The 14286-nt window shown below is 36.9% G+C and overlaps 4 protein-coding genes and 1 long non-coding RNA gene across 5 annotated transcripts; 2 read left to right on the forward strand and 3 right to left on the reverse strand.

The window, feature by feature from the left end:
- Positions 1-26: 26 nt before the first annotated feature.
- On the reverse strand, positions 27-2899 carry LOC149690548 (protein obstructor-E-like). The gene is made up of 5 exons (XM_089870102.1): positions 2700-2899; positions 1058-1285; positions 805-990; positions 205-406; positions 27-135 (listed from the first exon to the last, which is right to left on the reverse strand). The coding sequence occupies exons 1-5, from the start codon at positions 2737-2739 to the stop codon at positions 111-113; spliced, it is 681 nt and encodes a 226-aa protein (XP_089726228.1). The 5' UTR covers positions 2740-2899; the 3' UTR covers positions 27-110.
- Positions 2900-7201: 4302 nt separating this feature from the next.
- On the forward strand, positions 7202-10698 carry LOC149690549 (O-acyltransferase like protein-like). Its single transcript, XM_089870109.1, has 4 exons — positions 7202-7246; positions 9635-9821; positions 9885-10027; positions 10090-10698. The coding sequence occupies exons 1-4, from the start codon at positions 7238-7240 to the stop codon at positions 10294-10296; spliced, it is 546 nt and encodes a 181-aa protein (XP_089726235.1). The 5' UTR covers positions 7202-7237; the 3' UTR covers positions 10297-10698.
- LOC149690550 (uncharacterized) lies at positions 7842-9541 on the forward strand. Its single transcript, XM_089870108.1, has 3 exons — positions 7842-8261; positions 8638-9038; positions 9099-9541. The coding sequence occupies exons 2-3, from the start codon at positions 8660-8662 to the stop codon at positions 9422-9424; spliced, it is 705 nt and encodes a 234-aa protein (XP_089726234.1). The 5' UTR covers positions 7842-8261; positions 8638-8659; the 3' UTR covers positions 9425-9541.
- LOC149690551 (uncharacterized) lies at positions 8053-10021 on the reverse strand. The gene is made up of 2 exons (XR_016383756.1): positions 9682-10021; positions 8053-9621 (listed from the first exon to the last, which is right to left on the reverse strand). It is a non-coding gene; the product is annotated as an uncharacterized LOC149690551 (long non-coding RNA).
- Positions 10699-10813: 115 nt separating the features above from the next.
- On the reverse strand, positions 10814-13883 carry LOC149690552 (uncharacterized). Its single transcript, XM_089870107.1, has 5 exons — positions 13657-13883; positions 11983-12183; positions 11657-11919; positions 10983-11598; positions 10814-10919 (listed from the first exon to the last, which is right to left on the reverse strand). Exons 1-5 carry the CDS (start codon positions 13703-13705, stop codon positions 10903-10905), a joined length of 1146 nt encoding a protein of 381 aa, XP_089726233.1. The 5' UTR covers positions 13706-13883; the 3' UTR covers positions 10814-10902.
- Positions 13884-14286: the final 403 nt, after the last annotated feature.

Consider the following 14286-nt stretch of genomic DNA (forward strand, 5'->3'; position numbering starts at 1 on the left):
ACCCTATACTTTTTATTAACGAGATATTCGAATATAACAGAATTAGAATGAAATTGTTTTAATATAATTTAAATAACATTTGTCTCCATCTTCATCTTGGAACGTCTTGTTTACTTCTTGTAATAAGCGGGTTTGCTAAAGTATTTAAAAACCTTGTAAACACTGCTCAGCAAATTAGGCCTAACTTTCATTAGATTTAATTACCATTGAGGGACGTTCTTAATGTCGTCACATCCATAAGTATCGGGGTTGAAAGCCGAACCTTCTCCGCAACCAATCAAACGGGGTTTCTTGTTGACGCAAGTGATAAGTCTGGTGCAATCTGGTGGGTATGGGAAACGTGGGAATGGCTCGAATCTAGCCGAATATCCAGTCACCTTATCAGGGCACTTAAATCCAATGATGGCTGAAAAAAGGTTCAATTCCATTTAGAGTTAACAAACAACTTTACTTGGTTCCTACTACCACGGATGATGTAGGTAGGATGCAAAATTTGAGAGAAGTAGCCGCGCTAACTGTGGAACTGCTTAAGTTGGGTGGGACGCCAAAAATGGGGGAGAAATAGGCGGACGTATTGGTAATTGGTCAAGAAGTGTTACAGACGAACCAATGACAATTGAGTCCGCCTATTCTTCCCCCATTTTCGGCGCCCCACCCAACCTGAGCCGTTCCACAGTTAGCGCGCCTATTTCTCTCAGATATCGCATCCTCTCCCCTTCATCCTTCCTACGACCTTCCCTTTTTGGAACACCTTGTCTACATCTAACCATCTATAAACTCTTAAATTTAAGATTTTGTGAATACCTTCAGAATCACAGCCGGGAACTTCATCGGGCCAATTGCACTTGTGGATGGAGTCTTCGTAGGCCAAACCTGGTTCACAATCGGACAAGATGGGTTGTCCCCATTCGCACTTGATGTATTGCGTGCAGGACTCGCTTTGGTACAAACCAAATTGCCACGGGCAACCTGGGGAGCTGATTGGTCCGGCTAAAACCATCGTGGAAAATTATTAATGAAAGTTCAATTTAAATCTCGTTTGGTAATTGAAACTTACGAATATCGGTACGATCACCGCAATCCACGGCCCAGTTGTAGTTACAGAAGTCGTAAACTGATGGGTGTCCGGCGAAAAGAAGTCCATTTGGACAAACTTCTTCGCTGTAGGTACCATTTTCGCATTTGTAGTAAGCGTCACAGGCTGTCTTGTGTGGAGACGCGAATACACCTTCAGGTGGACAGTTTCCATCTAATGGAACGACTTGAATTGGCTCGGCCAGGCACACTATACAATGAACATAACTCATTATTTTTACTTGATTTTAATGAATGATTATTACATTGCTCATGACCTACTATCAAACAATTGAATTACTTTAAACCAGATCTAAGTCTATTTCTAAGAAGTTTTGGGAATATAGGCTATAGACTACGGTAAAAGGCTTATGGCAAAATGTCTAGGGTTCGAAGTATTGAATTTGATGTGGGTCAATGGATCGTTTAATCATAATTGGTCTAGCTACGAATTTTAGTAGATAATTTTTATCTTTATTTTCTTGTCAAATTATTTTCCTAATTAGTTAATGATTTAGACGATCTTGGCAGTTTGCTTCAGCGGCATCTAAGCTAACACGTGACTTGCTTCTTTAAAATAAGGGAGGGTATTAAACCGCCTACTTTGTTTATCACTTTCAGAGTTAATTCGGTTATTTTCTTTTTTGTTAATTGGCTGGCTGGTTTGAAAACCAGATTTTTAAAGGATAGGTGACACGGTTTAGAACGAAGGTGATTGGACAGTCTTATAAATTCGACTTTTAATCTTTTTCTTAAAGTTAGATCTACAAAAGCTAAATCTTTAGAATATTTTTAAGAGGTTCTCGCTTGAGTGATTTTAAGGATTAATTCTGTTAATTAAAAATTTAATTTCATATAAGCTTTACACCTACACTTCTCTCAACATTGAAGGTTATATTTCGCAAAAACGAAAGGAAAATTTTTGCATTTCAAAGGGTTAAAATTACCGAAAAACTTTATTACCCTTTGCATTTAAAATTGGTTTCAATTCAAGGCCTTTTTGAAAAAGACGAATTCTTACGTGGAAATACTGCTAATTTAAAAGTGCCTTATGGTATACTATAATACTTCGTTAATTTTATTTCGGCTTCAAAGTTAGACATTAATGAATTTATATTAAATTAACTTAAAATGAAGATAATTTAATTGGTTTCATTTTAGGGATTTATTATATAACTACTACAAACGATTAGCAAAGAAAATTTAAAATTAATAAAATTTAACATATGCCGTGGTTTATACACTATCTACCCCTTTGAAATTTTGACATTTCGAAATGAAGGCAGTTAGAAAAAACTGTCCATTGTGACACAATCATGCGTAACCAACATAAAACACCCAATATAATTATCAAACACTATATAACAGAACTAATTTCTTAAGCCTTGGTCAATATTTCACCACTAACACCCTTAAAATAATATAACACCCATAACAACGTTTTTCCCTAAAATAAAATTCCCTTTTTTCCGCCGCTTTTAATTTCTACTCTGTTACTTCCTGACCTGGTAAAGCAGAAAAAGCGAAAGGCTTAATACGTGGGCACGATCAACAACAAGAATGAATGAACGAACCACTTGTCGTCAAAACATGAAGAAATTATAATATTCAAAAATAAATCTTACCCGAGGCGAGGAACACGAGGAAGGTGACCTTAAGGATCATCTTCGCGAGTAAACGTTAATTGTGTTTGGACGTTTCAAAATTAAAACCGAGAAATTGCTTGGGTTACCTCTCGACAAGACGGTGCCAGATGTTTTTTTACAAAGGAAATATATTTCTAGATATCTGGTTCTCCTTCACTTCATGAACCACCGCCACCACCACCAACCAATATTTCGGGGGGCCAAAATAGAGGCCACGTGGTGTTACTTGTCGAACAGGTTACTGGGCTTTATGGTCTTGATACGTGGATACGCGTCTAAGTTGTTTTAAGTAATCATTACTGATTAAGTACGAAACGTCATGTTAAGGTGAAAATGTTACCAAAGTGGTTTTTATATTTTAGTAATTGTGGCAAGTGAAAGGTTTCTAAGATATATGAATTATTGAGACTTTTAAAGGGAAAGTTTAATTTGTTCTTATGTTAATCTGAAAAATTTTGAAGTTATTATTGAACTTTTAGAATGTTTTAATTATGGTTAGTTTTTAACATAGATATTAATTTCCTTTGTAATTAAAGAACAACATAAAGACCTTTTATAGCTTCCCTTCTCTATGTTAAACAAAGAGGGTAGAAATAAACTTTACAGAAGGTTTCTAAACCTTTCTCATATTTCTCGTGAAACTGTGTCTTTAAAAAGCCAATAGAAGTTTTTTCATCTAATGTTTTTAATGAGAGACTGGGGGCTATGAAAAAGGGAAAGCAACATATTAAAAGTCTGAGTACGCCGCCAAGAACCCGTTATAAGGAGGGGTGCTGACCCAAATTCGACCCACAAATTTTGTGAACGTGGATAATATACTATATCCCTAAAACTACAGGTATATATATACCGCGTATTAGGCCATGCAGGTAAAGTGGAATAATGATTCGATACTCGTTTGAAGTTAGAGGGTTTTTTTAAATGTATTTATTAGAAAAGCAGTTTACCTCTCTATCAATGAAAAATCACAACAGGTTTGTTACTCGAGTCACTTTGGGTACGTTTCTAACTAGAAGAGGTTTTTTTTCTTATCAAGATACATAAATGTAATTAAGATCATTAGGAATTTTTGCCCCTTAAAATTTTTATACCCTTATGCTGTCTATTGGCATTTGAACCTAAATTAATTAAAAGAAAAATCAATTTTTGGTTTGGGGAAAATGATATAGATACATACTTATATGATCCAACTTAATGAAAATAGTTATGCTATATTAGGAAAGTATAACCATACCAAAATAAGGCAGCTCGAGGTTGTTCGGATCGCCCTCACTTTTACCACAATATAATAATACAACTCCAAAGGAACAGATGCTTGTTTTCAATATAGACTCTACTATTTGTGAAGTTTGCATAGATCGCCATTGGAACTCGCGCGAAAAGATAAAACTCTCCAAAAACTGTGCGACGAAAGCATTGGGGTATTCAAATTACGCTTACCAGAATAAGTTCGGCCTCATTTTGGCTACGTAATTTTTATAAACCTTGAGGATATATCTTTAACCGAGATAATCGATTAACGACTTAGTCATGTCCAAGAAAAAAAAAATACTGTAAAACTTAACAATAAATAAATTATTAATATTAAAAAAAGAGAATGGTAATGCTGCAAGTTGTTAACTTTTAGTTGTATTGTTATCGTCTACTTTTAATTTGAAAAACGAAGTTTTGGGCATACTTTATGGCGCTGCTAACCAATACCTTGTTGAACGACTCGTACTGCTGCAAGTTCTTCCCTTGCAGATGTATTATTACCGTCTACTTTTAATTTGCATTACTTAGTCGTGGCCATGAAGTGTGTCGCAAGTGCTAACCAAGAACTTGTTGAACAAGTAGATTTTTTCGACTGACTAGAGTATTAACTAATAATTATAATGCCATTTTCTTTGCTTCCAGACTGTTCATAGTTAAGTTTTGTACGTTTAAATTTCGAGTCTCTTAACCCGTTATTATATATAATGACCAACACTTATACCTTACACAGATGCATTTCGAAAAAGATTTTTAACCAGGCCCCTTTTGGAACTTAACCAATAATTGTTCTAACGACAATCCAATTTCATTTTGTAAAATCAGTTTGTTCGGATTTCTATGCACAAGAAGTTCAAACCAACTAATAATGTTTTCATTTTTAGTTAAAGGATTAACTATTCTTTGCATTGTAAACGTAACTAATTGTGGTTTATTATTGGATAATCCGTCGACTGAAGCCACTCAACTTGCGGCGTATGAGAAGTTATTGGAAGGCGAAAACAAGCTTTTGAATGGAGTTGAACTCATAATCAAGAACATGTTGCCAACCGTAATGAGGGCTGCTTACGAAGTAGAATTAGACGCCCAGTGTATGGGCTCTTTGTTGAAATTAGTCAACGGATTAAGGGAGCTCAAACTATGGGCTGTTGAAAGTAAGTTGGCGCAGAATTTAGGGTTTATGTTAAAAAACGTTAAATATAATGCTTAATTTCAGTGGTGGACGCCACTGCCAAGCCGGAAAGTGGTATTGTCAAAGGAGCTATAGGAAATTTAGGAGACTATCATCAATGTCTCAACATTTTGGGACCGGAGACAACAGTCACTGATAATCGGATTCGTGGGAAATACTGTTTGATAAATTTGAGAGTCGCATTACCACCGAAACCTCATTACGTTCGTTTATTCGAGCCGCTCTTTGACCAAATTAACGCCACTTTTAGAACAGAGGTAAAATTAATTTGGATCTTAGTTTCAATATTTATAACTCTACATTTTTTGCAATATAGATAATGAATTATTTGGTAAGAAATATGCTATTTTCAATGTACGATGGTGCAATAAAGTGGGCAGTGTGCGTTCCATCACAATGCACGGCTGATGACGTTGCTAAGATTGCCAAACAAGGTAAAATAAGTTTTATTGGAGACTTAGAACTATTTTAATGGATATTTTATGCAAATTTAGTTACGAAACAAGTGGATATGAAAGCCGAGCTACATTCCTGCGAAATTAAAGGGATAAAGGCGGCGGATGGAATTCAACTTGGCATCATGTAAGAATATTTGCTTGAAAGCTTAGTTTACTCGAAAGAAAAAACCATTATTACCTTGAACCAGCAAACGAATTAAGGTTTTCCATTACAGTTTCACAATTCTAATACTAGTTGTAACCTGCATCTTTTCAACATGTCTCGATTGGAAAGGCTCGTATAGTGCCTCCTCGAACGGTAATTAAAATAATTAACATTTTCTAATAGATAATACGCTTTAAATAAATATATTTTAATTATTCATATAGTTCTGCACCGACAGATTGTCCGTGCATTTTCAATTAGGGATAATTTTGTAAAAGGTTTCGATACAAGCCGAATGCAATACAACAATTTGGATTTTATCTATGGGCTTCGTTACATTTCAGTGCTATGGTTCATGTACGGCCATAGTTATATATTAGTGGATAAGCACGTTCACAGTAAACACTTAACTGTTTCACTTCAAAATTAAAAGTGTTTAACAAAACTCTTATTTAATTAAACTAGAGAATTTAATGAACATCGATAGCCATAGAAATCAAATTCAGAATACTCTGTTGCACAATTTTTTTCTTTCTGTGGATACATTTTTATTTGTTGGCTAATGAATGAACTGCAATAACTAGGCCTAGTAAATACAAATTTTGTTGATATCAATTCATTTCAGTGCAACCTCATTGTCATACTTGGCTATAGTTCAATATGAGAGAAAATCAGAACATTTTCAGTATATTCGCACTATTGTATGCAGAATTTGGAGGTACGAATAACAACTACTTTATGTTTGAATTATTTTCTTTAATATCCACATAAATCAACAGGCTTTTGCCATCGTCAATGTTAACTGTTGGAATTGCAATTATTTTCCCTTTGTTGTCTTCTGGTCCATTGTGGAACACAGAGGCCGGAAACATCGCAACAAAATGCAGGGAAAGCTGGTGGATGAATTTTTTATTTATAAACAATGCTTTGTCGTTTCACAATATGGTATATTTAAGTCTTAAAAAGCACATACTTACGTGTTAAAGTGATATGGCATAACGCGTATATTATAGTGTGTTGTATCAACGTGGTATTTGGCTGTTGATGTGCAGTGCTATTTACTTGGAATTGTATTTATCGTCATTTATATCAAGTAGGTTATGATTTAACACATTGATGGAAATTTGAAGTGAATTTACTGGGTTTTTTCTTCATATTCAGAAACCCAAAATACGGCATAGTATATTTGATATTCTTGCTTTTAACTTCAATTTTCTCGAGCGGGATTGTAACTTACCTCTATGAATACCCTCCATTGATAGTATACGCGGCTCTTTTTATGACAGATGCCAAGTAATCAGTGACATTTTTCACACATTGTATTATAAACCATAAATATGTTTTATAAATAATTATGCGCAGATACGGATCTGAATATATGACAAGAATGTACACAACTCCAAACGTTCACTTGTGTGTCTATGCAGCTGGACTCTTCACTGGAACAATACTTGCCAAGAGAGATTTCAAAATGAGTTTCGTAAGTATACAAAGTTCAAAATTGGGCACATCCTTTAATTTTTACGTAAATGCTCTTAATTAATATTTCAGCTTGTGTTTTTAATGTCTCGAAGTTCTAAATCTCTTATCTAATAATTACGTAATTGTCCTACACCTACGTTGTTGTATTCGCAAAGTGTTAGGCCTATATACACAAACTACACGTTACTGAAGATAAGATAGTTAATTTCCACTTGGAGATGAGTTTAAATGCTGAACAAATAACCATGAAGTTAAAAGAGTACTCTTATTTGAAATGATAAACTTATGGAGTACTTTCAGTGGTGACGTCAAATCCTAGGTCAAAGGTCAACGTTTTAGTGAGCAGTTTTTTTTCCCCAACTTAACAATTATGAACAGATTTTTTTATGGATTTATTCATGACTCAACCACCTTTCATAATAATCAAGAGTTGTTGTTTTAAATTCACTAATACCCAAAGCCGTTCGCAACGTAATGCTGAGCAATAAGGTCTACTTAATCATATTGCCTCCAATCTTACGCATCTACAGTGTATTGATTTCTGCGTACGAGTTAAGGTAGAGGGGAAGTCAATTCTAGCGCCGGAGGAGGAACTACGCCAGGCTTATCGATCCGTTTCGCGCCGTTTATAAAGGCCAGGGACCCTCGCGACGTCTGCCTAAGCACGAAGAATGCTTAAGCTGAGTTCGTTTCCTTCGCATTCATAGAAGCGTGCAAAGTTCCCTTCTCTCCAAAAAGGAAGAGCGTTCGGCGCTACTACGGCGTCCATTTTCGTAGCCGGTTTCTAAGGGCAAAGTCGCAGTCTTTTTGGGAGATTCGCTAAGTTGATAAGCTGCGTTGTTATTAAGAGTTTAAGACGCGCTGCGTTTTAGTATACATTGTAACGCAAGTTCAGATGTTTTTTCGGTCTCCATTTACCGTATGGACATTTTAGTTAAGTTTGTTAAAGGAACCAGTAACTGAGAACAACTCAGGAAGAAGTTGTTGAGTACCTCAAGTCTAGAAACAATTTGGTAAGTTCCTAGGCTTAGCGTTGCTTAAGGGACTGCTGGTATCTTGGCTGGGGTTGTAAGGGAGCGCGGCAGGTTCTGGGAAACGTTGGCATGGCGGGAAGTTGAAAACAACCTCGCCTGACAGTAGTGGCGATATGTCGTGGCCATGATATAAGGAAGTGCGGCAAATTGACTCTCTGGTGGCTTAAACGGGCTGTTTGGGTTGTAGATCTAAGAGGGTGGGACAGACCTTTTAATAGAAGGCAACGTAATTAGGGAGGGAACCAGCAAGGTTGGCGTCTTTTTCTACGACCTGAGCCAAGATACAGTTCCCTTTTAATGACCTTGCTTGACCTAGGGAATGGGTAATAATTAACATGTTTTTTATGCATTTCAGAAATTAGTCTACTGTTGCCATTATGAAACGTCGACCAAATTTTTCCGAAGACGAAAAGTCGGCTCTAGTTAACTCCGTCCTAGAGCGTTACGAGTTGATATGCGGTCGATTTACCGACGTAATTACACCAACCACTAAAGAAGATGCTTGGAAAGAGGTTATGGAGTCGGTCAATTGCGTTAGCCAGTACACCAGATCCTTGACTGAAGTGAAGAAAAAATATCAAGGACTTAAAAAAGAAATCTACGGCAAAGCAGTCAGTAACGGATTAATTATCAATGGAGAAATTGATTCCATCAACTTTCAAATTAAAGAAGAATTGGAAGAAGAAGATGAAGAAATTGATGTTGAACATGAAGATGAGTCTCAAGTACCATCGGATGGACCCATAAGTGAAAATGGTAAGTAACCGAAAGTTTCCCCTAACCCGGCCTTTGTAGCCAAATTTACGATTCTTCTAGAATCAAACCAATCTGATCAGGGATTACAAGAAGCGAAAAGAGCCGGCGCTAACTCGAAAGTTTCCGTTTACAAACCAAAACCGAAATCGCGACAAAATTACCGCCGCGTAAATGATACTCCGCCACAAGAGTCATCTCCAATACCTCAAAATTCACACTCTCAAGATTGGTCAGACAACTTTCCATTTCCTCAGGATAACCATACTGTCTTACTTGCCGCCCAATTGAAACAACTCAAGAGAATTGGTGATCTCATGGAAGAAAGAAATCGAATTGAAATTGAGAAATTACAACTAAAACGAAGGAAAATGAGCCGTGTTACATAGTAGTTGTTTCGACCCAACATTTGACCTCTTTCAAACACATCTTAATTTCTATCACCATTATAGTACTTGTTACCTGACTTTATTTGTAATAAATAATATTTTTTTCAAATAATGTGATATCTTTGTTGTAATTCATTTACTCCCATACCCCAGCAGAACCTTCAAAATTACTCCAAAGTAATTGTGAATACGTTTACCTTCAAAATTCAGAAAATTCAAGTTACTGGTTGGCTTTTGTCTGCTGTTCTGGTTTTTACCATTTTATCAGTGCCCTACAATTGGCATAGAGGTGGACCATATTCCATGACGGAAGCTGTGACGTACGCTTCATTGTACCGAACTGGATGGGCGTTGTTCTTAGTATGGCTTTCAATTGTTTGCTACAACGGATACGGGGGTAATATACCAACAGCCCTAATCGTTCCTAAACACTGACGTATTAATTAATCAAAAAATGTAGGTGTGGTTAATTACTTATTATCATTTTCAATCTACAAGCCACTGGGACAAATAACATTCATGGCTTATTTGTTGCATTATTTTGTGATATACTTTTACGTTGGGTCTATGGTGACTCCCGAACCACATAGCCACATAACTTTCGTAAGGCAATATGGTCTTAAAATTTAGGTGTGTGTGTTTGTAAATAATTTTTGCGGTTTCAGATTTACAGGTTCTTCGCTATCGGGAGCATCTCCCACGTTCTTGCCTTTATTTTCCATATGTTTGTCGAGGCTCCGATGGCTCAAATTGGGAAAATTGTTTCTTCATACTTGCCTCCTCCTAAAAAATTTATAAACACCGTGCCACCTACCATTAATGATGGCAAAACTCGTGATTTAGAGTCGAAAGACATTAACACTAAGCTATAAATAATTTGCGTGTTAGTGGAGCTGTAACTTCTTTTCAGTTCTCTTTGAATTATCTGTCCTTCGTGTCATATGCCGTTTTTATCTATTAACATGGAGCTATATTTAAAGGAGACGTAGCTGCATTGTAAAGCACTTTTAAGGAAAACTGTAACTTCACTCCAATAAAATTACTCCTTGGAATAGGCCATTGGAAAAAATTCATTCATCGCGAAACAAGGACCTTTGGAATCACGTATTAGACATTCGTGTAAGTTCGCCAGCCGAGCTTCTTTCAATTTTGCTTTTTCATTTGCGCGTTAGTCATCGTGGCCTTCGAGTAATTTTCGTGTCGGATTTAAATACTTAATTTGTGTAACGGATTATTAAAATATGTGGAATCAAGTTGAGTTAATTTATTTACAAACACATGTTTTAATTAGTTTAATGTTGATAGTATCACACACGGACGAACTAAATAATATTACATGTATAATGATTAAATTGTTGAAGACGCGAATTGGAAAGTTAAACCACGTGATTGGTTAACGCCTGTGTTGAATCGTGTCACGAATGCGAAAATGTGTTGTAACTTGTACGTGAACCACGTTGATGTCTTAATGTTGGTGCTCATTTACTGAAGTCGTCTGGAATGAAGAGTAATTGTGAGTACATTAAAAATTTTACGTAGTAAACTAATTAAGGCCTACCATAGTTGTAATCATCATTAGCTGGCGCGGCTTGCGTAGTAGTAACTGGTCGTCTAAAAACGACTCTTCTAGCCGGGGGAGCGGTTGTCGCGGCTGCTTCCGGTTCTTCGTCACTTGGCGCTTCTGTGGTTCTTGGTGGACCACGTCTTAGGTTAGGGTTTTGTGATCTAGTAGGTGCTGGTTGGGCAGGTTGCGCCGGTTCAGCCGCGTTTGAAAGATCTACGGGTGGTGGAGGTGGTCCGAAGTTGGGGATTCTTCGTACACCTGCTGGTGGTTGGAAGGGAACCGGAACCGGAAGTGGTAAACTAGGGGGTGCGGGTGGGGCTTCCGAATTATCATTAGCTGGCGCGTCATTGCCTCTTTGTGGCGCAGTGTATGATGGGAATCTCCTAACATTTTGGGGTGGTTGGAACGGAAGTGGTACAGCTACCGGAGCTTCTTGTGGCGGTGGTGGAGGAGGAACTGTAGCTCTGGGTTGAGATTGCCTGTTGCGACTTCCGGCGCGAGAATTACGAGGAGGTTGAGTTGGCTCATCCGTGGGTTGGGCTTCTGGGGCGGGAGATGGACGCCTGGATCGACTTTGGGTACGATCTCTAGATGATTGTCTGTTGGTAACCTAAGACAAGAAATGCGTACTGTTACTTAGAGACTGTTTCTGATAAAATGGTACCTACGGGTCTAGCGGTAGTGGTAACGGTAATGTGATCTTCATCATTTTCCACAACTGCTGGTCCTGGTGCCCCATCCTCGGGGTTTTCGCATCCAGGTACTAGATGGGGCCATTGACAAGTTCCGGTAGTAGGGTTGAAAGCTAGTTGACCTTGGCATCTAATGACACGGGCCAAACCTCCGTTACATTGGTAGAAAGCGCTACAGTCTTTGTCGTGCGGATAAAGACCATTGGCTCGGGGACAATTCCTACGGGATTTTGCCGGTTCTGTTTTGAATAGTATTATCAGTTAACGTTTTAGTTTGATGGTTAAGTGTGACAGGGACATACGCAAGTTTTCACGGCCTGTACAGTCAATGTAAAATGGGTATTGACATCTTTCGTACAAGGGGCTATTGGGGTTGAATACCAAACCATCGGCGCAAAGTTTCGACGTGGCCTTGCCCTTTCTGCATTCCCAGTATTTATCACATTGGTTAGGGTCCGGGTAGAAACCGGAACCTGTCTTAGGACATGGATTTTGACCCAATACTAGAAATATATAAAAAAAAAATCCAACATTTAGTGAATTTCTCGCAATCATTTTGAGAAATTAAGATTTACTTATTGGATAAATATGGTCATTTTCATTGACGCTAACGAAAGACCTACTAGGAAGTATTGCCTATTTTCTAAGCCTTGGTTGATTAATTCTACTTTGAATAATCAAGCAGTAATTACAGCTTATAATTACCGAAGTAAAACTAGCGAAAGTAGACCTTATTTTTAAAAATTTCTCGAAAACTTCAAATTGAGGTTTAGGCGCGGTTGGCATACATAAAGGGCCATTCCACCCTTTCCTTTAAAACTTTTTTAACTTTTTAAAAAAATTGAGGTTAAGCCACGTACGATGGTAGCGTTGTAGTGGCACATAACGACGCCTCGTTTATACGTTAAAATGTACTGTGGCATCAATTGGTACCGTAATTACTACCGGTATTTGAAGAAAATAGAAGATTTCTTGACACACCTGGTTAAGGCATTGGGAATAGGAAAAATTATGGGGTGTTTATATTATGACAAGTGGTTATTTAACACCTCTTACAAATTATTTACTGAAGCTGTTAAGACTTGGCGATAATTTAAAGCAAAATTGAAGAAGCTGTAATGCACGACTAAAATCTAATTAGCAATCACAGATTTTCAAGCAACATCAAACTTAGAAGGACATAGTACATTTTTTAAGAATTTAGTTATTTATCTTTTAGCTTTGACTAAGTTAGGCCTTTTTTAACGGTTTCTATGACGTGCATATACGTTACATACTTAACACTATTAAATTATTGGTTTCGCAAAGCATAAACTGCAATTATACACTTCCTATGCTCTCAACCCGTGCATAATTTTAAAACTAAGCTAATTAATAATTTGCTAAAGCTCGATAGTCGTGGAGCGCCTTGGTTTTCCCCAAATTTTCCCATTGAAAAACCGCTTAAAGACTATACAAAACAAGTACATATATCAACAATTCTTTTAATCTCGTTAATCTCTTCGATTAACATCCCAAAATTAAGTTTCAGCTGTCAAAATCAATTTTAAGAAAGATTAGCCTGTTTTTAATAAAAAAAATGAAAAATCTCTTGAAGAGTCAAGATTACCAGTATTACTTAGTTCCCAAATAAATTACTAACACCTTCAACCTTTGATATCCAAAATAAATAAATCATAGGAACATATTGAATAATCCTTAATCCAGGAAAAATACTAAAATAGAAACCTCTAATATAATAACCCTTATCTTAAGTTGGGTTTAAAATTATACCGCCTTAAGCATCGTAACTTTAAAATAAAACGCCGGCAACGTCTTGAACAAAATAGGGACACCAAGAAAGGATAGAAATTATAATTAAGAACGTGATTAACTAAATTATATTCTCAAATTTAATTCTTAAAAGAAAAACATAATTGAAATCGTGAAATGGAGTTTAATAATTATTATTAATGAAAAAAATAATTTTTTCTTACCGAGTACGGGGACCAATACGGTAAAAACGAAAGCTAAGGAAGTCCACATGATCTTCCTCTATTAACGCAGCAGCGAGTCTGCCAAGTCGAAACGAAAGTTCTTTTTAAACTAGTTTAAGAAGAAATTTTAAATTCGTATTCACGGATACTCGAGAGTAGGTCAAAGTTAGTGAGAGAGAGAATATGAGGGGACCATTTTTTCTTTATCCTCGTAAATTCACCACGTTTCTTAAAAGTAATGTTTGAATTTAGACCCCCAAGGGGTGGAGACATAGACAAAACACGAGATAGTGCCGAAATACGGACGGTGGAATATGTTATGTTAAACCTGTTTCTAAGTTAATTTTTTTACACGGAAAGCGAACTTAACAAGATGACAGGTGTATAAATGTGTCACTTTTACCGCATAAGAAGAATCCCAGAGCTCTGTAGTCATAATTCTTGGTCTTTGGTTTTTAATACACAACGAAATGTTACAGGAGTTGTAATAAGGGAACTGCAAAAGGCTGGGCTTCAAGAAGGCTCCACCCTTTTACATCTACATGGTGGAAGATTTTATTAAGTGAAGTCAAGTGGGGGAGTGAAGCCGATTGGGCAAGCAAGGGTATGACGTCAGGTAGGAGGGGTTTC

The sequence above is a fragment of the Phalangium opilio genome, unplaced genomic scaffold, assembly GCF_054372755.1.
Source record: "Phalangium opilio isolate 3A_F unplaced genomic scaffold, DU_Popi_V2 ptg000031l_1, whole genome shotgun sequence".
NCBI classification, from domain to species: Eukaryota; Metazoa; Arthropoda; class Arachnida; order Opiliones; family Phalangiidae; genus Phalangium; species Phalangium opilio.

Excerpts from the sequence above, each read along its gene's own strand:
- LOC149690548 (XM_089870102.1), bottom strand. The coding sequence starts at position 2,739 with ATGATCCTTAAGGTCACCTTCCTCGTGTTCCTCGCCTCGG. Across the intron at positions 991-1,057 it reads CGGTGATCGTACCGATATTC|CCGGACCAATCAGCTCCCCA; the intron begins GTAAGTTTCAAT and ends CGATGGTTTTAG. Across the intron at positions 136-204 it reads ATTAAGAACGTCCCTCAATG|CAAACCCGCTTATTACAAGA; the intron begins GTAATTAAATCT and ends TAAATACTTTAG.
- LOC149690549 (XM_089870109.1), top strand. Across the intron at positions 9,822-9,884 it reads TTGCTACAACGGATACGGGG|GTGTGGTTAATTACTTATTA; the intron begins GTAATATACCAA and ends CAAAAAATGTAG. Across the intron at positions 10,028-10,089 it reads CACATAGCCACATAACTTTC|ATTTACAGGTTCTTCGCTAT; the intron begins GTAAGGCAATAT and ends TTGCGGTTTCAG.
- LOC149690550 (XM_089870108.1), top strand. The coding sequence starts at position 8,660 with ATGAAACGTCGACCAAATTTTTCCGAAGACGAAAAGTCGGCTCTAGTT. Across the intron at positions 9,039-9,098 it reads TGGACCCATAAGTGAAAATG|AATCAAACCAATCTGATCAG; the intron begins GTAAGTAACCGA and ends CGATTCTTCTAG.
- LOC149690552 (XM_089870107.1), bottom strand. The coding sequence starts at position 13,705 with ATGTGGACTTCCTTAGCTTTCGTTTTTACCGTATTGGTCCCCGTACTC. Across the intron at positions 12,184-13,656 it reads CGTATTGGTCCCCGTACTCG|TATTGGGTCAAAATCCATGT; the intron begins GTAAGAAAAAAT and ends ATATATTTCTAG. Across the intron at positions 11,920-11,982 it reads TACAGGCCGTGAAAACTTGC|AACCGGCAAAATCCCGTAGG; the intron begins GTATGTCCCTGT and ends TATTCAAAACAG.